Source organism: Seriola aureovittata, chromosome 13 (assembly GCF_021018895.1).
Source record: "Seriola aureovittata isolate HTS-2021-v1 ecotype China chromosome 13, ASM2101889v1, whole genome shotgun sequence".
NCBI classification, from domain to species: Eukaryota; Metazoa; Chordata; class Actinopteri; order Carangiformes; family Carangidae; genus Seriola; species Seriola aureovittata.
In genome coordinates this window covers 8476453-8497826 of record NC_079376.1, presented here as the reverse complement: position 1 = coordinate 8497826, position 21374 = coordinate 8476453, and the positions used below count along the sequence as shown (strand labels likewise).

The 21374-nt window shown below is 40.1% G+C and overlaps 1 protein-coding gene across 1 annotated transcript; it reads left to right on the top strand.

Moving 5' to 3' along the window:
• Positions 1–1042: 1042 nt before the first annotated feature.
• On the top strand, positions 1043–21104 carry rps6ka5 (ribosomal protein S6 kinase, polypeptide 5). The gene is made up of 17 exons (XM_056393527.1): positions 1043–1311; positions 4551–4622; positions 4799–5017; positions 5183–5298; positions 5412–5513; positions 5812–5895; positions 6058–6161; positions 6258–6408; positions 6602–6763; positions 8123–8248; positions 9543–9676; positions 10668–10761; positions 11711–11881; positions 12201–12392; positions 14292–14451; positions 14671–14834; positions 15671–21104. Exons 1-17 carry the CDS (start codon positions 1242–1244, stop codon positions 15974–15976), a joined length of 2427 nt encoding a protein of 808 aa, XP_056249502.1. The 5' UTR covers positions 1043–1241; the 3' UTR covers positions 15977–21104.
• The last annotated feature ends 270 nt before the right edge of the window (positions 21105–21374 follow it).

Genomic DNA, 21374 nt, shown 5'->3' with positions numbered 1-21374 from the left:
TTACTGTATAATTTTTGTTTTGGTGAGTAGTAACAAGAACTACCACCATATACAATCTTATAGTAAATATATATAGAAGTATTCCTTCTGAACACCTCCAAGACCAAGGAGGTGGTGATCGACTTTTGGAGGTCTAGGCCCACCCTTCAGCCAGTCAAGATTTGAGGGAAGGACATTGACATTTATATTTTCCTTAAGTGGAGAACAGGGATAGATGAGTGGAGCTAAGAGAGTGAAAGAAGAAGAAAAGAGGAGGAAATAAGAACAGTGATCAGGATAATATTACAGTTCATCTAAACATTAAATTTGTGAATTGTGAATTATGCTAATTCATTCCCCACCTCATGTAAATTCAAAATAGTAACATCAGACATTGTGCCTCTTCTCGTGTGGCAGTTGTGGAAATTAGTCATTGTCAAAATTTGTTGTGTTATGGTTTCAGAAGGATGGAGACAGAGAATAATTATAGATTCAAAATATGATACAAGCTCTTGATGTTTTTTTTCCTGGGCAACTTTTATGTTTTCCCCAAATGATGTACAAAAGGCTTGATACAGTAAACAATGCATGTAGCTGCTAAGACTGGGGAAAAATTTCCCTTGGGGAGCACGTCCCCTGCATAGAGACTGAAGTTGGGGCTAAGCCCCAAATGTTTACTATGTCTGGCTCCGCCCCTGTACTTCAGTGAAGTTACTTTGCACCAATGTGCCAGCACTATACTCATACCACTTTTAGCGTACTTTGAGAAATAAATCAAAAGACACCAAAGCACTGTTTTGTTATATTTACGAGGCTTTTCGAATTGGGAAGTATCTTTTTATGTGCAATTGGTTGCACTATAATTTTTACTCTTCTGACCTTTGACATAATGTTGTACGAGGCACATTTGAAGGCAGCACCAGTCTTTTGAGGAAGGCGGGATTATGTGTCGCTACCACGAAAATAACCAATCAGGGGTCGGACTTTCACATAGCAACACCAATGAGCGAAGAGGGACTGGCCTGGTTGCGAAGGTAGTGGTAGTTGTGGTGTGCTGGAAGAAGCAAGTGTTTCCTCTGGGCTTGCTGGCTGCTAGGTTTGGTAACAACATTCTGCCTAAATATTTGTCAAGTTTGGCACAAAACTCACTGGCGTTTAATTTTCTTGCTGTGTATTTTAGTTTCTGCATGTTCCTATTGCAAAAAAGCTTGCGAGGTGATCCTAACCTTGTCTGAAAAGCATATTTGAAGCACGAAATTACGATGCCATCCCCGATGGAGGGATCTTCCAGAGAAGGTGACCTGTTTACTGTGAAACATGAGCTGAAAAATGGTAAGTTAGCTGCGAACTGGATAAACTCTTAATGCAGTACATTTCATTTGGCATTTAGCTTTTGGAGACACGTGTCAGGGGAGAAACGTTAGCTGGATAGCTCGGAAGAGCAAACTGTCACTGTCAATGGGCGTTCATAGTGGGCGCTAACATTAACGTTACTCAAGTCCAAAAATGGCAAAGGAAGGCTAACGTTAGCCGACTGTCCTCATTACTTGTAACGTTACTGCTAACTCTGTTACCTAACCATTTCCATAACGTTAGCTAACTGCCACTTAATAACCGTGGTCAACCCAGGTAATAACATTAGCTTAAGCCAATTGTTAACGTGTAAGATAAAATCCGACCATCGACAGAGATTTCACCAAGTTTATGCCACTGTCAACGCCTTAACTTAGCATTAATTACTAAATGAGTTTGTTTTCCTGTTATTGCCTGGATTTGTTAGCGGTCACAGCTAACTTCTCCGTAGCGAGAGCAGAGCAGACACAGCTGCAGTGCTGTCAAGTCGCAAAAGCTAACGTTACCCTGATTTCAGTCTGCACATTGTACAGAGGTGTACCTCAGCTGTTGGGGCTCGTGTAATAATGACAGACAGGTAAATGCATTTGTCTCTTGTCTAGCCTAGTTAACTTTACACTATTCAATCTATATCATCCTCAAGGTGAAACTGACGGTTGTGCTGAATGTTGTTTTTGCTGGAATCAGTTTGCTGAATGGTGGTACGAGGAGTAGTGTTGACATGTAGCAGCACCATCTCAAAACATGACTCTAAAAAGAATCAACAGCAAACACAGTTTAAGTTACTGTTATAATTTCCCATTATTTATAATTGAGACTTCAGGGGGGGTGGTTGTGTTGAATAGAGTGGTGAGTCTTCCTGATTTAATGCAGAGAGCTGCTGAATGAAGTTGGACACTGCTTCAGCTGTAACTGGTTTATAATAACACAGTGCTGCTCTTCAGGCTGCAACATGAATATGCTGCACCCCCATTTACTGCCCTGCCCTAAATATGCAGTCTGTCTAGTTGTCACTGGCACTTGTTTTTCTGTGATAAATTTCACACAGCATTTTAACCGCTGTATCAACTTCACCTTACTTTGAACCCTTGCAGTAGCATTTGACCCAGTGGAGACAATATAGTAAAATAAAAACAAACATACAAACTAAGCCCATTCAGAACTGGTCGGACTTTTTTTAAAACATATTTTTGCCAACAAGTTCATCCTTTCAAGCAAATTGGCAATATCAAGACATAGGGGATCAGTATGCCTTTCTGTGCTAATCTTCCTGCAAGATATCAAGGATTTGTGTTTGCAAAATTGTAAAAGTATACCACAGTGGACATAATCGCTATAGTGTCTTGTCAATGCTTTACACAATAGAAATTGATAAAATTTTTCCTAAAGGATGGTAGTTTGTTGAAATTTTTTATTTTGAGGAACATAGATTTTTCCCTCCTGTAAACGGAAGAGGTTCCTTTTGTCAAGCAGTAAGGCATCATCTGGTTTGACACCTCTGTCAGTCTATTAATAAACACCGAAATCAAACTTGGCCTTGGCAGGGTGAGCTTGACAAGGGTGTTATGCAATCTGAACCTCTGACCATAAATTTGAAGGACAGTGTTGTTGTTTTGAAATGACACAGTATCCACTTGAATTACCTAATAGTTTCAGCATTTCTTCTCCTGCGTGTAACAGGAGAGACATGCATAGATGAAATCAGCCGCTTTAATTGCTCAGTAGCCTATTTCCAGAGTGTGAGACAGAAGGAACGTGTTCACTACAATGGATATGCATGTCTAAGAGCGTGCTATGCTCAGTCAACTGAACCGGTAGACCTTGATTTAGAAAGACACAAGAAGTCAGTGACAGTGTTTGCTGAATTCACTAAAGTATCTTGATGGAAGATAATGACCTTTTGCTGGTTAATGTAGCATGTTTGCTCGCAGTTGCATGGAAGATTGTCTTATACTATTGCAAATTTGAGTGAGAGTCAAGAAGAGTAAGTCAGCTTTTTTAGCTCAAAACTTGTTTTTTTTTTTTTTTTTTAATCTTTGTTTACATGAAGGAAGTCTACTGATTATGCACATGCTCCTTGCAGTATTTGCACATTTTTGACTATTAAGTAATTTAACCATTCCAAGATGCCCAATGCTACCAGTGTGCTGATGTTGACCATGCATTCACTTTAACCACCTAGACTTTCTTAAATGGCCCAGTGTATTACATTGCTGATCCTCTAGTTTAAAGCATTCCTGTCCAACCTTTTTAGTTTTAAGTTTGCGCTAAGCCACATGTGTGAGACTCTCTTTGCATCAAAATATAAGAATACATAATTAATGGGTAGGCACCAGTTCCAAAACAAAAAGTATAGAGACATATAAGGTGATGTAATGTGCCTTCTGGTGGGCATGCAAGGTCCGCAGCTGTTGGAAACAACAGCTAAAAACAGGTGATCAGTCTCAAACATGTTTTCAACTTGGCTATCTCAACAGCACTGAATAGACAATGAGATTGTATTCTTTGGTTTTGACCACAGGCTGATCATTTTATTGCTGAAATGCCAGCTCATTAGCTCACTGGTTAAACCAAGCACCTTTTCACCTTTTATCATTTAGGAGCAGGAACAGCTGTACTGGTGAGGACCAAGATTAAAGGAGGTTTAAAGACCTTATTTTTTAAAAATGAACCCTATATTTTTATAGTACTAGTATTTTTATAGTACAGCCTGCATTTACAACTTGTACCTCTGCAGGTTTTTAATGTCTTGGTTTTACTACATAGTATTTCACTATTATCAGTGAATGGCTTGTAAGTTATGCTAATTCCCCTGGGAGTTGTCTAATGTGCCACCAGTCATGGTAGGTGGCAGATTTATAATGCAACTGCAAACAGCAACTGCAGTCAAAAACATGCTCATTGCTGTCAGTGCAGTGAATATAAACATGAAATTTCCCATGTCCCAGATTAGCCTGAGGTGGTCAGTCAGTGGTAAAATACCTAATACCTAATGTGGAACAGGGACTTTTCCAGGTCAAGTTACTCATAGATATATCTTTTTGTAGATATGTAAAATATAAGTTACCTTTAAAGCCATAAATGCAATCTGCTGATATATTATTTTGTTATTTGAATTTATTAGATTATCTGTGTATTTTGTCATTCAAGCAACGTTTGTCTTGTTGTGTGAACTGAGTAATAAAAAGCATACATTTTTTTCTCTGCCCTGACTTCAGCCAACCTGACAGGCCATGTAGAACGGGTGGGCATTGAAAACTTTGAGCTATTAAAGGTGCTGGGCACAGGAGGTGAGTCAAACTGTCTGTCTGTGTTGAACAGAATATAACATTCACATGACTGTGCATGACAGTCTGGCATCCAATACTGTGGGTTTTTAGAATAGATAAAAGCATGTCTTACCAGTCATTTCTCTTCAAGCCTTTGCTTTATACTGAGCTTTGCTCTCTGTCTTTTTAACTACCAGCATACGGCAAAGTGTTCCTGGTGAGGAAAGTGAGTGGTCATGATGCAGGAAAGCTGTATGCCATGAAGGTTTTGAAGAAAGCCACTATTGTGCAAAAGGCAAAGACTGCTGAACACACACGAACAGAGCGGCAAGTGCTGGAGCACATCCGCCAATCTCCATTCCTCGTCACACTTCACTATGCCTTCCAGACGGATACCAAGCTGCACCTCATTCTCGGTGAGCATATTTTTCACATTTCCACTTTGTGTTATATTTATACCTGTAAAATAAATAGTTATTGATTGTCAGTGAAAGAAAGTGATTTTAAGCAGCTGAATAAATCTCTATAAACAACCAGTGGAAAAGTCAATTTATATACATACATGATATCTTTCATTTCAGATTACGTAAATGGTGGGGAGCTCTTCACACATTTGGTGCAAAGGGTGCGATTTAAGGAACAAGAAGTCGCCCTGTACAGTGGAGAGATTGTGTCAGCACTGGAGCATCTACACAAGGTAACCCTGTAAATTCAACACAATCAACCTCTCTTGTCTGTTCAGAAGTTATGTACTGCTTACATGCTTTATCTTTTACACATCATGACCCCTCTGTCCTTTTCTTGCTGCAGCTGGGGATTGTCTATCGGGACCTGAAACTTGAGAATATTCTTCTGGATTCAAATGGTCATATAGTTCTCACAGATTTTGGCCTTAGTAAGGAGTTTGATCAGGTACAGTATGTCAACGCAGTTCTTGATCCTTAAACTTTTCAGGAAGGAGTGCAAAAGCTGTTGGAAGCCAAATTTACAATTCAAACTGACTTATTAGAAAGAAGAGAAAAAAGAGGTTTTTCTTTTTCCCTTAAAGGCCCTGAAAATATAGAGAAACACTTCTGATTTGAGATCATGGACAGTTCTGTCATAGTCCTGGTCACTTGCAGGCATTTTATTTATTTTGTGTCATATTTGGCTTCTGAAATGTGTCCATCGATGCATTCGTGTGTGTGTTCTTTTTTTTTTTTTTTAACAGATGGAAAGGGCTTTCTCTGTCTGTGGCACCATTGAATACATGGCTCCAGAGATTGTGGAGGGAGGAGAATCTGGACATGACAAGGTAATTTGTAGTTTTATGTTTTATGCTGTCGTCTGTTCGATCCAATCAAGCAGCCCACACTCCCCCATCCTCTGTTCTCCTGCATGTGTGCGCTCTCCAGTGAGATTTTGGCTTTCATTCTGTTAAGTCTAAGTCACGGGTGGGTGCTTTCATGCATTCCAGGCAGTGGACTGGTGGAGCCTCGGCGTGTTGATGTACGAGCTTTTGACTGGCGGATCACCCTTCACAGTTGATGGAGATGAGAACTCACACACAGACATTGCCAAGTATGGATTCTCCCTGATCAACGGCCACAGTATTCAGTTAGCCCATATTTATAATCGCTCTACAAGCACTGACCATGTCTGTCTCACATATCACAGGAGGATTTCAAAGAAGGATCCTCCTTTCCCCAAAGATATGGGACCACTGGCCAAAGACCTCATCCAGCGACTCCTCATCAAAGATCCAAAGAAGAGATTAGGTTCAGGTCCTAATGGAGCAGAGAATGTAAAGAAACACCCTTTTTACCAGGTGGATCTCATTGCCTGTCTCGAATATTTCACAATGTTTAGAAGAACCCAATAGCAGAGTGGGCTGTAACTTTACATAATGGGGCCTCTTTCACTGAGCGGCATTTAGGAAATCTGAGTATTTGTATAAACTATGTGAATAAGGATTGGGACTGACCAGACCAATATTTTTTCGTTTTTTAAACTCACTTTAGAAAATTAACTGGGAGGACTTGGCAGCTAAGAAGGTTCCTGCTCCGTTCAAGCCAGTGATTCGGGATGAGCTGGACGTCAGCAACTTTGCAGACGAGTTCACAGAGATGGACCCCACCTACTCCCCTGCAGCTCTGCCTCAGAACTGTGACCGCATCTTCCAGGTGGGAGAGAAGAAAGGGATGTTAGAAAACCAGACTTTTTTTTTTTTTACGTTGTGACTCATGGTTTTGTTGTTTACAGACAGGAATATTCCTTTGTTCTCCTCACAGGTCATTGCACAGGACAACATTGATATTTGCATCCGTTTTGTGCTGATGTTTGTCTGGGCTTTGGGTGCAGGCAGAGTGAAATGTTGACACGGATGAAAAATTGCATTATACATTATCCACTTTTTGTCTGTGACTATATTTGACATACTCCACAGCAATTGAAGTAATCAAGTGAAGTTTTGAATGTCCTCAAAAGGTTGCTGTAAGTCAACATGAGTCTGTCTGTGTGCATTGGTATTCAAATTGACTAAAGGGTCTTTTATTGAAGTAATTGCTGCCATATGCAGCTCTTATTGAAGTAACAGATGTGAATGACTATTTTTGATGTAGCTTTGAACCATAATATGGCCCACAGCTCCGTGCCAGCTGATGGCTGTCTGATGTATTGCATGAAATTTCAACTCTGATTGCCTTCTGGATCCTTGAGTTCGGTAGATCAATAGATCCATTAACGGGCTTCTCTCATGGAATAAAAGGTTACACTTTGAGAGCATCACCACGTCTGTCTCGGTTACGCCTTCAGTCTTTGATTGCCAACTTCATCTTGGCTTTTTTCGCTCTCAGCTGCCATTCACATAGTCTGAAATTTTGTGGTCTTTATAATTTGCAAGCCTAGCAATCTCTGAGATAACGACAGCAATCCCAATTTTAAACCGTGCACTTGCTCCCCCACAGTGCCTCACAAAACAAAATTAAAATTGCATTAAGAGCGCCAAGATGTAATTTCACAGCAGAGCAATCAAATATTCAAGCCCGGCAATTTAGGGCATCTCATTCATTCAGCATCCATCCTTCCGTCCATCCATGGCTGTCACTACATACCACACAGCTGTGTGTGTGTGTCAGTGAAAAAGGGAGAGAGAGAGATTAATGCCAGCTCAAAGCTCTGGGCTTCTCACAGCTGGAATTATGCAGGCAGCGCTTCACAATGACAGGTCTAACAATAGGAACAGCTGGACAGCCGCTGTCACTCATAAATTAACTGAATTGGGCTTATTGTGGAGCTGACAGGCTGGTTTGGCAAAGATACATTTGGGTAAAAATGCACAACAGTTTCAAGTTACAAAGTAAATATGGAAAGATATAAAAGACACTTAATGTCTATACATGTGGTATAGAAATGCTGCAGTTTTTCTTAGGCTGCAAACTGCATCAATAGAAGTTTCCTTTTCCTCTGTCTATACACTCCAGCCCTCGCTTTATGTCTTAGTGAAATTTAAACATCAAGAGTTTATGTGTCTCTCTGTGCAGGGCTACTCTTTCATGGCCCCCTCCATCCTGTTCAAGAGGAATGTGGTGATGGATGACCCTGTCCAGCTGTGTGGGGGCTCTGAGAGGCCGGGCTCTGCTGCGGTGGCCCGCAGCGCCATGATGAAGGTAAGATAAATGGACTTGGATCCCCCTGCACAAACACACTTAAGCTAATGGCTGCTGTCACAGACAGATGAGCTTTTTCCTTCCTCTCCATTCCACTAGATATTTTTCTACTGTACTTGTTTTACTACACTCAGATTCAGTTTTCAGCCTGATGATTTACTGAATTTTGTTCATAACCTTTACCTGCAACATAATGCTTTTTGAGAAGGTAGCAGTGCATTGCTTTATCTGCACTCATTTAGTTTCAGGCTTTCTCATCAACATCCTTTGTATCTGCTGGTGTAGATATGTTCTGTTGATTTAAGTGATATCAAGTAGAGCTGTTTCACAAACTTAACTGTTTTCAATATTTGTTATAAATAATCATCATAGTGTTAAAGACACACACACACACACACACACACATACATATATATATATATATATATATATATATATAATTTTGGCTTACATCCTCTAATGCTTACGCACTTTAGAAAGAGGAAGTTTCAGCTGAGCAATCAGGCAACAAAAGGGGCTCAGAATTCCAATAACACTTCAGCTCACTGTGCTTTATTGGTTCTTATGATGTTTCCTGTCGCAAACAGAAAGCCAGTTAAAAAACTTTCTGTCTAGTTCTGTGGTAATTTTCAAGTTCTCTATTCATACCTGGAAAGAATTCAAATTCATTTTGATAGCATTACACAACAGGAGAAGTTTACTGGGTTCCTCATAAAACGGTTATCACCACAGAGTGCTGCTGATCACTCTGTGGTGATAACCTTAAAACAGCAAACATTTTTTATCGTCATAAAACGTGTTGAATGTTGAATAGGGAATATTTAATGTATAAGCAGAAACACAACGATCAGGAGATTGATGGGGGTGTAAGAGTGAGGTTGGCTTGGATGTTTCAACCTGATGTCATTAAAAAACACACACCTACATAAGTTGTGTCTTTATGTGGAGAAAGAACTAACATGGTACTATAAGAATAATGTGTTGAGGACATGATTTCTCTATTGGCCAGCAAGCAAAGTACCACTGGCCTACATTAAAGTATTCTCCATGGAGAAGATAAATGCTGTCTGAGAGCTGAGATCATATTCAAATAAATTGTGGATTAATTTGATCTGAGTGTATCAGAGCTGATTATATTTACCCATATCAATATATATCACACCGAGGAAAACATTTCACTTGAAAGACATAGTAACATCTAGGTCATTTGCAAGTATTGGACATTTTGGTGTCAGTGAAAATTTATATTTGACCAGAACTTGATCTTCTTTTGGTCCACTGTCTCCCATAACAGGACTCACCCTTCTATATGAGCTATGAGATGGACTTGAAGGACAGCGCTCTAGGAGAGGGTAGCTTCTCCATCTGCAGACGGTGCACACACAAGAAGACTGGACAGAAATATGCAGTCAAAATTGTCAGCAAGAGGTACAGCCTGCTCACTCAGACGTGTTTGTCATCATAGATCCTTCTGGCTCTGTGTAGTGTTTACAGTTTGACTGGATACATCTGACAGGCACCCTGCTCTTCTCCATGGCAGAAATTGGACTGTTGTCAAACCGACTCTGAACAAAATTTTACAAAAAGTATGATATTAGAAATATTCTATGAAACGAATGAAGGCAAACTATTTCATAATTTGACTTAATTACATAATTTCTCAGATTTTATTTGCCCTGTTACTGTGTAAAGTTGTCAGATGATGGTTAAATACAAATAAATGTAAATACACCTCTGCCCACACAACGCGAGTTGTTTTTGTTGGCAACTGCTACAAAATAAGCTTTAATCATGTGTGTTGACAACAGTCCTACACTACACTCCTACATGTCTCTACTGACTGTGTGGCACCAAATATTATGGCTCTAGTAAGAGTGAGCCTCAGCGGGGCAATCCTCCTGACACAAACACATGTTCCTCAAATCCAGACGGGATGTTAGGAAAGTAAATCACACTTCACTCACAACACCAGTATGTTTTCTAACCATGCATTAGTTATACTTTCTCCATGTCTGTGTCAAAAAGCAGTGTGGGGTTGCAGAGCAAAACTGCTCTGAAAAATTTATATAAATGTCTCTGAAAGGAAAAAGTGGTTTCTGGGAAACAGCCAAGCAGAAGAAAATACCAACCCCACACAACCCATTTTATTATCAAAGAATTGTATTGTACAAGTATCATTCTAAAAGTAAAAAAGGTGATGGATGGCTGGGGATACTTTCTTCTCTACGTCTTTCTCTCGTCTCTGCTTTGCTTAAAGAAAATCTTGGCGCCTTATACTGACTCATATGTAAGTCAGTTAGGACCAATTGAAAACCTGTTAAAGGAGAATCCTCTGAAAAGTCACTTTCTCACTCTGCATGTGTGTATTTATGTTGTATTTTATGACATTTTCCTGCCTTTCTGCTTCTTTGTGCTTCAGGATGGAAGCACAAACTCAGAGGGAAATAGCAGCCCTGAAGCTGTGTGATGGCCACCCTAACATTGTCAAGTTACATGAAATTTACCACGACCAGGTGAGGTTCATCGCAGCGGTTACATTTGCCACCAGAAACTCTGTTTTTGCATGGTCCTCTTTGGAGCCTGTGGGGACTGCAGCCTTATTAAGTCCTGGAACTGGAACAAGGCAGATTAATGGGGATGCTGGAAGCCCTCGAGGTCTTTTCTCTATCTTTTCATGTAGTGTCCCATAAACATCTCTACGTGTGCTCGATATTTCGCACCAAACGTATTTTTAAACTGCAGCTGTACAAACACCCATTTTGTACTACTGAATAAAAACAACGTAGATTCACTCGTGTTGCTAATTGAGCCAGACACTCAACCACAAACTAAGCGTGCGTATGTTCAAAATGTAGCTTACCTCAGTTATGGGGAAGGTGTGTCCGTGTGTCTGACTGTGTACAGGTTCATTAGCCCTGGCTCTTCAAGCCCAGGAGCACCACTTTAGTCCTGATGAGCTCAGTGGGGTTATTACTGTATCTCAGAGGCCTGTGACCCAGATCAAAGCGGCGCTGCCTCGCCTCGCCTCAACCGAGTCCTGCCTTTGTTCCCTAGACCCAGCACTAATGAGAAACTCTACCCCGCTGCCCAGACACATTATTCCCTTCCCACTTTGTTTGGCTCCTTTCACTTTTACTCAACACCATTATGGTTTGATCTTACCCCCATGGGATTGGGAATGGTCTGTTTTTGCTGTACTTATTATGCAACAACAAAAAAAAAAAATCCTAACGGTTCCACATGTTAACATTCAGCTGTTTTCAACTTGACATCCCGGCTGTGAAACCAAGATTGATGATACATTGGTTAACACAAACTCGTTAATATTTGTTTTATTGCAAATCTTAAAGGAATGTTTGCTCCCATTGTGCTATTTCAGAGCAAGTCAGAGAATAAAGGCTGGGAATGGGTGTAACAGAGATTGATGAGAAATGTGCATGTGTGTGTGTCTGTTTGCTGTAGCTGCACACGTTCCTGGTTCTGGAGCTGCTTGGTGGAGGTGAGCTGTTGGAGAGGATCCGCAGAAAGCAACATTTCAGTGAAACAGAGGCCAGCCGCATCATGCGCAAACTGGTGTCCGCCGTCAGTCACATGCATGACGTAGGAGTGGTGCACAGGGACCTTAAACCGGAGGTATTGGAAGTACACTCAGGGAGTAGAAATTCTTTTTAGTGTCTGAACACATTGCGACTTTGTGACGAATACAGACAGACTGGATCATAAGCTTTTGAAAGAGAATTACTGTGTTTTTCTGAACTTTGTATGATCTGTCGTATTGTCATTCTGACTCTGCAATCTTCTGCAAAACAAGAGTAAAATTGTTTCACCCTAACATGGGTCAAAAGTACCTGGCCAGACAAGTCTTGATGTCCAATTTAGTAAGCTCTTGAGTGCACCCGTTTTGCTTGGCAGAAAGAAATGATTGCTGTCCGTGTCTCGAATTGCTTCGCAGAACCTACTCTTCACAGACGAGAGTGAGAACTCAGAGATAAAAATCATAGACTTTGGCTTTGCTCGCCTCAAACCGCCAGACAATCAGCTGCTGAAGACTCCCTGCTTCACCCTGCAGTACGCTGCGCCAGAGATACTCAAATACGACGGCTACGATGAGTCCTGTGACCTGTGGAGTCTGGGGGTCATTCTGGTGAGTGGCTGTGGGATGACAGACCTGCTCAGGTTAAAACAAAATAGTGGTGGCTGAACTGTCGCAGAAACATTCATTATTCAACTCAACGTTATTCTGAGGGGAAAGAAACATATCAACACTTCTGCTTTTTAAAAATGACAGATATTTCATGTTACCTCAGCTTGAAAAAATGTAAATGTATTTTAGTGTATAATGTCTTGTACACATGCTTTTGCCTGAAAATGATGGTGGTGATTCAAGTTAGAGCTGAAATTATTAGTTAATCAATAATGTACCAAATCTGCAAACATTTATGGAAGGAGAATCGGATTTACCTTTTAAAGTAGAACATTGGCAGGAGTCTGTCTGTCGGAAAAAAGAAAGTACAGTAGTACCAGGGCTGTAGAATTTCAGTCTTGGCAAATAATTCAGTGTATTTTAACCCTTGAACCCAGGAAACAGAATGTTTACAGCACACTATTTAATATTTGATATAACAAGGATAAAAGTTATGGGATACTAAGAGAGAATTATGCTCCACATCAAAATTAAATTTCCACTTTGATGGCACTGATGCCTCTCACAGGCTCTAATACGGACTAAATAACAGATCATTGATTAGCCCTATTCAGGAACATCCTTATTTGTGACTGCGTGATCTTAACATACTTTAGACTCTCACCTTGCACAATGCCCCAGGAAAGTGACCTGATTATATAAATTTACCATTTATAAAAGTCTTTTCAAAATCCACAGCTCCAAGCTCCACTTTAAAAGTTGTTTTTCGTAATACTTTTTAAGTGAAGCCTCTCTAAAACCAAATTCATGTTTAATCATGAGCTCCATACAAAGTTGATTTGTTGATGTTATCCAGTTTATGGATTAAACATTTTGCTGCGGGCCATTCTGATGAAGCAATCAGCTGTTATTTTAACTGATTTTGGCTGTGTGTGTGTTTGTGTGTATGCATGAGCACATGTATGAATGCATATGTGTGCATGTTCTGGTTAATCTGTTTTGCATGATATTCATCTCCCTCTTGTGTTCAGTGCTACAACCCTTTAGGATCCTGTGGTGAGCTGACACAGTTAAACGTGTTGTTGTCACAGAATGACAAGCCACCAGCCCCGGCGCTCAGAGCTGGTTAAAGCTCATATGAAACGTTGCTTCCTGGTAGCGGAAATGTCATCCTAATTCAACCTTTTTCTGTGTAGAGGAGGAAAATTAAAAGGAGAGGTAGAAAGGAGGAGGAGGAGAGGGTACACGGGGGGGTGGAGAGTTGAGAGAGAGATTTCTGTAGTTGGCCACTCATCCGTATTGAGACTGGTCTCTGTAGTGCTGCTTCGCACCGTCGCCCCCTGGGGGTATATGGGAGTAGTGTGCCTCATGGAGCTTTGATGAAATGATTACTGACAAGCTGTGTGCACAATGCCCTGGAAGCAAAGTGTGCCGAGACAGAGTGGGAGGGGGGCGAGATCAGGGCACGACAGATCCTCTACTGCCAAAAGGGCTGTTCCCAACCACTGTCATTTTAATGAGAAATCTAGGGCCAGATGTAAGCAGGCCAAGGTGAGAGCACCCTGTTCATTTAGCTGAGCACAGACCGCTCTTCTGTTTTAGTGCTGGTTCAACCATGGTCAACAACATGCAGCATGACAATGGAGAAACGTGGACAGTCGTGATTGGTCAAGAGCTCTTTCAGAGCATGTTTTTTTTTTTTTTTTTCAAAGAGTAGATGCATTTTAACACTAATGCCTCCTTACTTTCCCAGTTCATTGTAGGACACATGATTTTCTGTTTCAACACTGACCAAGCAAATAATGTAAATCATATTTACACTGTAGATATTTCAGCCTGGAAACTGTGTGTGTTCCTGTTGTGTTGATATCAGATAGTGTGGTTTTGCTGTGTTTGCAGTACACCATGCTATCAGGCCAGGTGCCTTTTCAGTGTCAGGAGAAGAGCCTGACCCACACCAGTGCTGAGGAAATTATGAAAAAAATCAAACAGGGGGACTTCTCTTTCGAAGGAGAGGCCTGGAGAAACGTATCCCAGCAGGCCAAGGACCTGATACAAGGTAATGATGGAACTGGTGACTCACTGTCAAACCCAGTGGGTTCAACTATGACGCATCAGCATTTGTATCAAAGATTAAACCTTTATCTCACAAAGTAGCTCACAGTGGCTGAACTACTCGAAGAGGAAATCACTTCCTCTCTGTGGCTCACTTGTGGCTCACCTTTCCACTGGTGTATTTAGAGCACTAAAGGTAATTATCTGTGTCTTGTTCCTGCAGAGCTGCTGACGGTGGACCCAAACAAGAGGATTAAAATGTGCGGTCTCCGTTACAATGCCTGGCTCCAGGACGACAGCCAGCTGTCCTCGAACCCACTCATGACCCCAGACATTCTTGGCTCCTCCACTGCCTCCGTCCACACTTACGTCAAAGCTACCTTCAATGTAAGAAATTATGTTGTTACATGTCGATCAGGCTTTCTCAACTGGCAACGTACGGCTGCCCATGACCTGTACAGCTCTTAAACTGATCAACCTGAAAGAAAATAAAGAGATTAACAATATTGGGAGATTTGCCCAAAGTACAGCTGACAATGATTAGTTGATTAATTTATTAGGCAACTGACAGGATAAATTAATCTGCAACTATTTTGATTCATTGTTTAAGTAAATTCTTAAGTAAGAATACCAGCCATTCCTTAGTTCAAGCTGCAGATTTGATGCTTTTCTCTGTCTTATTTGATAATAAATTGATAATCACTTAGTTTTTAACTATTCGTCAGACAAAACAAGCTATTTGAAAAATAACAGCTATGGCTTTAGGAAATTGCAGAAGGCATTTTTCACTACAGTTAGTCCATTAATCAAGAAACTAATTTGGTCAATAATGAAAATAATCAATTGTTGCATCTGTTGATGAAGGAATTGTTTCAAATCAGTGTTTTATGCATGAAAAAATGTTTCTTTGGTAAAAACTCACTTGATGAGACAAAATATAGTTAAAACTGTGTGGAGAAGATGGGGAAATGATGTGATGCAATGATATTAGCGCTGATACTGACCTTATGAAGGGGATTGGGGGCCATGGTGGAAAAAATCCACATTAATTAGAGTTTCTATGTCAGTGTCATAAACATTTTGTGTTTCCTCTACCCCTACATTCATTCAGTTACAGTGGGCTGCTGTTTTTAATGCCACAGTAGTCTGTGGTCTGATAGAAATGGATTAGTGAATCCCAATCTTAACTGGTTCACCAACCCCCCCTTTTGTTTTGTTCCCAGGCATTTAACAAATGTAAGCGGGAGGGTTTCCGCCTGCAGACAGTGGACAAGGCGCCTCTAGCCAAGAGGAGGAAGATGAAAAAGACAAGTACCAGCACAGAGACCCGCAGCAGTTCCAGTGAGAGCACCCATTCCTCCTCCTCCTCCTCCCAGTCTCAGGAGAAGACTTTTCCAGAGGGCGACGCCAACCCCCGGCCCTCCAGCAGCACTCCTCTCATCACCCCTGTCAACACACCCGTGACCCTGGGAACGGACTCTGAGCTCCAACCAGCGTATCCAGCCTTTCACTTCTCAGAAGGACAGTGAGATAGGGAGAGGATCAGGGAGATTCAGACAGTTTCATGAACAGCAGGAAGCCTCCGACCGGTGTAAAGACAGCTCTCTTCTCTTTCTCTCTGTCCCTGGCAGCTCTCTGCCTCTGGCTCAATTGCATGGACGTCCGCACGTCTCCAAAACCAAGCATGCAGCAGGAACAGCAACCGTCACCTCAGTATCAATCAATCAATCATCACTAGCAATAGCCTATCCCTTTCTTTCTCTTTCACTTTCCCACACAGACTGTATGAATCAGGGACTGGACGAGGAAGAAGTTGTCACCGGTGTCCAAAATGAAAAGGGCTGCCCTTCTGCCGCAGGTCCAGACAGACAATGGAGAGACACCTTTAGTCTCATTATAAGATCACAGCTCTGTCTGCTCTGTTTACCTGTCTTTGTCGATGCCTCCAGAGGTTTTAAAGGGAAAGTCGTAGTGTTTACACCATGGACGCTTTGTATTTTTTTGTCAAAGGGAGAGAAGAAATGCAGTGTGCTGCAGCGTAACGTGACATGGGTCCACTTCTCTTTTCTGGGAAGTCTCTGCAAGATGGAGCAGGGTATTTATATGTGAATTTTACAGACTGAAATTTATTTATGATAAGCTATATTGTTAACTTATTTATGGTTCAGACCCATCTGAAAAGAAATAATGGATAGAGTGAATCTTAAAAAAAAGAGAAGATATTTTGTGTATGTGTGTATGTTATTTTCCCTATCAGCTCAAAAGACTGTTTCCATGTAGTCAGATGGTTGTTCATATCTCTTTGTAATCTTCAAACATCAATGCTTCTAGTCAGTTCTAGTCAGTTGTTGAGACAAAGTTATGTAGACATTGTAAGATTATCATAGCCAAGAAGAGCTGTACACCATTAGCCACTGGTTAATGGTTTGTTGAATTTGTGTCACAGACTTTTAAAAATATTTATGGAGCCTGGAGAATTTTGGGATTCAACTGCATCTGTGTCCAATGGTCAAAAAAAGCCAATTTCCTTACGTATAAGGATTAAAAGAAGCAAAAGTGTAAACATCTTTTTCTAGAAACAACCAAATGTGGATTTAGTATGTTCAGCCAAATCTGTGGTTTTATTGTTGTATGGGGAATACAGCTGCCTGAGGGGATGTAACCCTACAAGAAGAGCTATATTTAGACTTATTTTTGCCTCTGATGTGGGAGTGTGACTGCTTCAAGTCTCAGCACTGCTGCTGTTCCACATGGTCTGATCCTCAAGTCAGTATTTAGCCCAACAGTGGATTTGCCTTGTGTGGTAGAAGACTTAATTGTCTGATTATCAAGACGACCAATTGGATTGAGCTGAATTCTCCGTTTGGAAAATTAAGATCAGCTTAGTGCGAGGTGAATGCGTCAAGAAGTTTGAGGTCGAGTTTTCTGAGATCCAGGATGCCAAAGGGCAGCTTTAAGTGGCTTTTCAGACTGATGACAAAATAATTCAGAAAGGGAAAAGTCTTTGTGCCAAAAAATGCAGTTTAGTCAAGTAAGGGTCATTATTGAGCCTATATGAGTTTAAGGAACGTGATACATGAGGGTATTTTAATTCAGTATAGTGCAAAAAGTTGCCCCTTGTGTCACTGCCCTAAGTCTTAAAACCACTTCAGAACATCTACCCTTTAAGAAAACATCAAGTTTCTGAGGACAGGCCTAAAAAGAAACCTTTTACTTTCAACACTGTCCTTTGCTCTATTTACCGTATTGTACTGCATGACTGAAATGGTGATCTTTGCACTGTGTGACAGCGCTCACTTTGAGGCAGATATCCGGTTAGTATTAAGTCCCCAGTGCATGATGTGAACTGAAACATCAGCCTCTTCTTTTCTTTTGTTGAAAAAACAGATTCTTACTTGATTTATTGTGAGTTTTTTACTTGCATATTTGAATATCCCTGATTTAATTCAGGACTTTGAAGTTTTAGTCTTTGAAGTGTGATGGATGTAAACACCAAAACCCCTTTTACAATAGGCTGAATATTGTAATGTCCTATGTTACAATGCCATGCTCTGTTAATTGTTTTTTGCAAGTATGTGTTCGTCTGTATCCATGGTAATAGTTGAAATACTGTATTCTGTTGTACAGGGGTATTTGTGATCAACATGTGAAGCTGCCCAGAACCAGTTTCTCCTGCTCGGTTAGGATACAAATTCTTAGTTGGACTAGTGTGTGCATTAAAACACACCCCCTCATCTTCTTCCATTTTAATGCACTCTGAATCTGAACCAAAGCATTAACTTCAAGGTAGCTGCTCTAAGCTGCATGAGATATTTCCTTTCATGCAAATATGCAACAAAATGCGTCATATATCACGTTTTGTGTTTGTTTTGTCGAACTGGTGAAATATTCTAGATGTTTCTAGCACAGATAATTTTGTAACAGTGTGTCTCTTCAGATATTCTTCACAGGATATATAATATTCATATCCAGCACATTATCATGCTTAAAACTATGCATCTCTTCACTGTTGTGTTGCTTTTGCCATTTTTAAAAAAGACCTCACAAAATGGGTTCAAATGTAGTGCTTAAAAGGGCGTAATGCGATGTACATAGTGTGTACTGTACTTTTACTCCAATAGCATCAGCCACAGTAGATATAGCAAAGTAGGATCCATTGCCCGTATGAAAAGCTTGAATTCTTGGAGCTAAACACTACAAAGCTCTTGTCTAACTTAGTTCGCATGAGTTCCCCGTTGCTGCCTCATTAAGCCTCTTTTCTTTTGTTTGGGTGTATTAATAGCTCAAGTGGAGGAAGAGGAAAGAGAGTGTCCTATATTGAGCTCCCCTCTGGGAGCCAGGCTCTATTAGCTGATGTGCTGCAGTGCTGTTTGTTCCAAAGAAAATACCGTACTCCACTCACTGCCTCTGTGGGACCCAGCTCACTTTCTTTGTAGGGAAAATACCAGTGTATCACAGGAAAGGGTTGGTTTAGTACCAGCGTCTCTTGTGGCTGATTTTCAAACTTGCCACTCTGAGGAAAGAGGGAGGGAGACCAGTTTTGATCTGAGGTCCTGTTGTCTTTGATACATTTTTGTGTTGTTTCCCTGGAAGTTCTTTGTCTGCTTACAGGGCTTCCTGTTTTTTTTTTTAAGGTTGAAAGCACACCGGTTGATGAGCTATAACTTTATACTTTTTCGCAACATTAATTAGAGGGCTGGTAGTGTTAACTGTTTTGTATAAACCAGTGACTGCTGTTGTACATTTGAGAGTCAATGAATCAGGCTTGGGATGCTCCTGTGTGCTTCTGTACCTCTGTGAGTGGTTTCATGTATGTGCTTTAAGAGACTGATGTGGTTGCCAAAGCTGAAAGTGACATTTTGCATGGGAAACCATGCCATTTAGTGAGGTGTATGCTATTGTCTTTGAAAGTGATTTTGAACAGATGTGGCTGGTGTGGGTCTTTTTGGTATGGGATCATATGGAGCTGTCCGTGGTGCTGAAATGGCCAAAACCCTGGTGGTGCTACAGAAGGTTTTCCACAAAGAGTTATAATAATATGATCCTTAAAGCAGTGATTCCCAACCAGGAGTACTTATACCTCAGGGGGTACTACTAAAGTAGCTCAGCTAATTTGAAAAAAAAAGAAAAAGAATTCTTAGGAGGGAAATAAATCCACAAATAGAACTACAAACTTGTAAGATGAAGCCTAAACATCAACAATTGCAGGATCATGTCTTGTATCAGAATTTAAACATACGAAGTGTAAAATAACATCCAGATTAATAATTAATGTTTGGGTACTCAGACAAAAAAGGTTGGAATACCACTGCTCTAAAGGGTCGGTTTGCTCAGATTACAAAAATTACAAAAATATGCTGTAAACAGTAACTTCTTCTTTGCGAGAAAGTAGTTTGAATGATAACTGTTTACAGTGTGGTGTGTGGATTTTCCAGAGTAATTGGGACACTGTTTCTGCCTTTTTTTTAGTACAAATTTTCAATGATGCGAGCACCACTAAGAAAGTTTCATTCTTTCCTATTATACAGGAGGTGCAGAAGAAATTTCATAGACTGATATTTCACAAGCTGGGACAAAAAAGCCAAAGCTAGACCAGAATTTGTAAGTGAGAAATTTTATTTATTTTATTTTTTTGTCTGTTTTGTTGCATACAGAATTTCTGTATGCAGAAATTTTTTTTTTGTCACCCCGTCCAGAGAGGTCAAAGGTGTTCTTGAGCTTTTTTTAGTTAGTTTACTCTGCCATTATTGATCTATGTAATGTTGGTTACAGAAATTAATGCTACATGAAAAAGTTTTAGTGTTTCAGTTTCTGATGCTTTTGCGTACTCAACCTGCCACCATAGGCATCATCATTACCATCATCGTCACCATCATGCATGTGCTACCGCTTGATTCGGGTCAATGTTTCAATCTTTGTTGATTCGTATTGTTACTGAGGCGTGTCAAAAAGTACTGTAGCAGTAAAACCCTTTTAGATTGGTCAATATTTAACTGTTTCAAAACACGCAATCAAGCTATAAGGGCAAAACTTTGCACTTGTATGTTATTTTAATCATGCCATTGATTTTTTTTATAAAAGAAAAGAATGTCCACTTTGTTTTTGTGCAGGTTCAGATGTCTGTTTCTATTGATGGCTGTTGTCCAATATTTCCAATACGATCTAATATAAACCTCAACACCGGACAGTACTTTTACTTATTGCAAGGGTACACCATGTGCATACCTGCTTTTTTAGGGCACTGTGAACATCATCATTCAGGTCTTCAGGCGCACCATTGATAATACGAGGAAAAACCTTGATTTGCTTCAGTAAATGCTTTTCTTGCTGGCTGAATACATCTGTACATTTAATAACCTGAAACCAGTCATGATGAGTCTTTTAATAGATCTTTGGCTTCATTGTATTTTCAAGTGTATTTAAATCATTACTGAAGATATTTTGTGATACCAGGATTTGTGTGTATGAGTTGTCAGAAGGACAATAAATGTACGATTTCCTGTTCATTTATTGGTCTTGACTAGTAAATTAGGTACAAACCTTTTCATATTTAAAAATCAGACTCTAATTTGAAAGGCATGTCAGCAGGCATGGAGACTTCATTTCAGCAGTAGACCTCTAGATGGCAGCGTTTAATAAAGTACCGCTAGGAGAACATGTCCTGTGCAGCCTCTATGATTTATCCACTGATGAGTCAAATATATTTGTTTTAAACCTAAAAGATAATTTTTCATGTTGTCTAGCAGGAGTATAGATTTATGTCTATGTACCAGGACAATTAAATCCATTATTATATATATATATATATATATATATATATTATATATATATATATATATATATATATATATTATAACCAAATTAAGATTATTAGTGACTTAAAAAGTTAAGTGTAAGTACTGTAAATGTCCAGTTATATTAATCTTA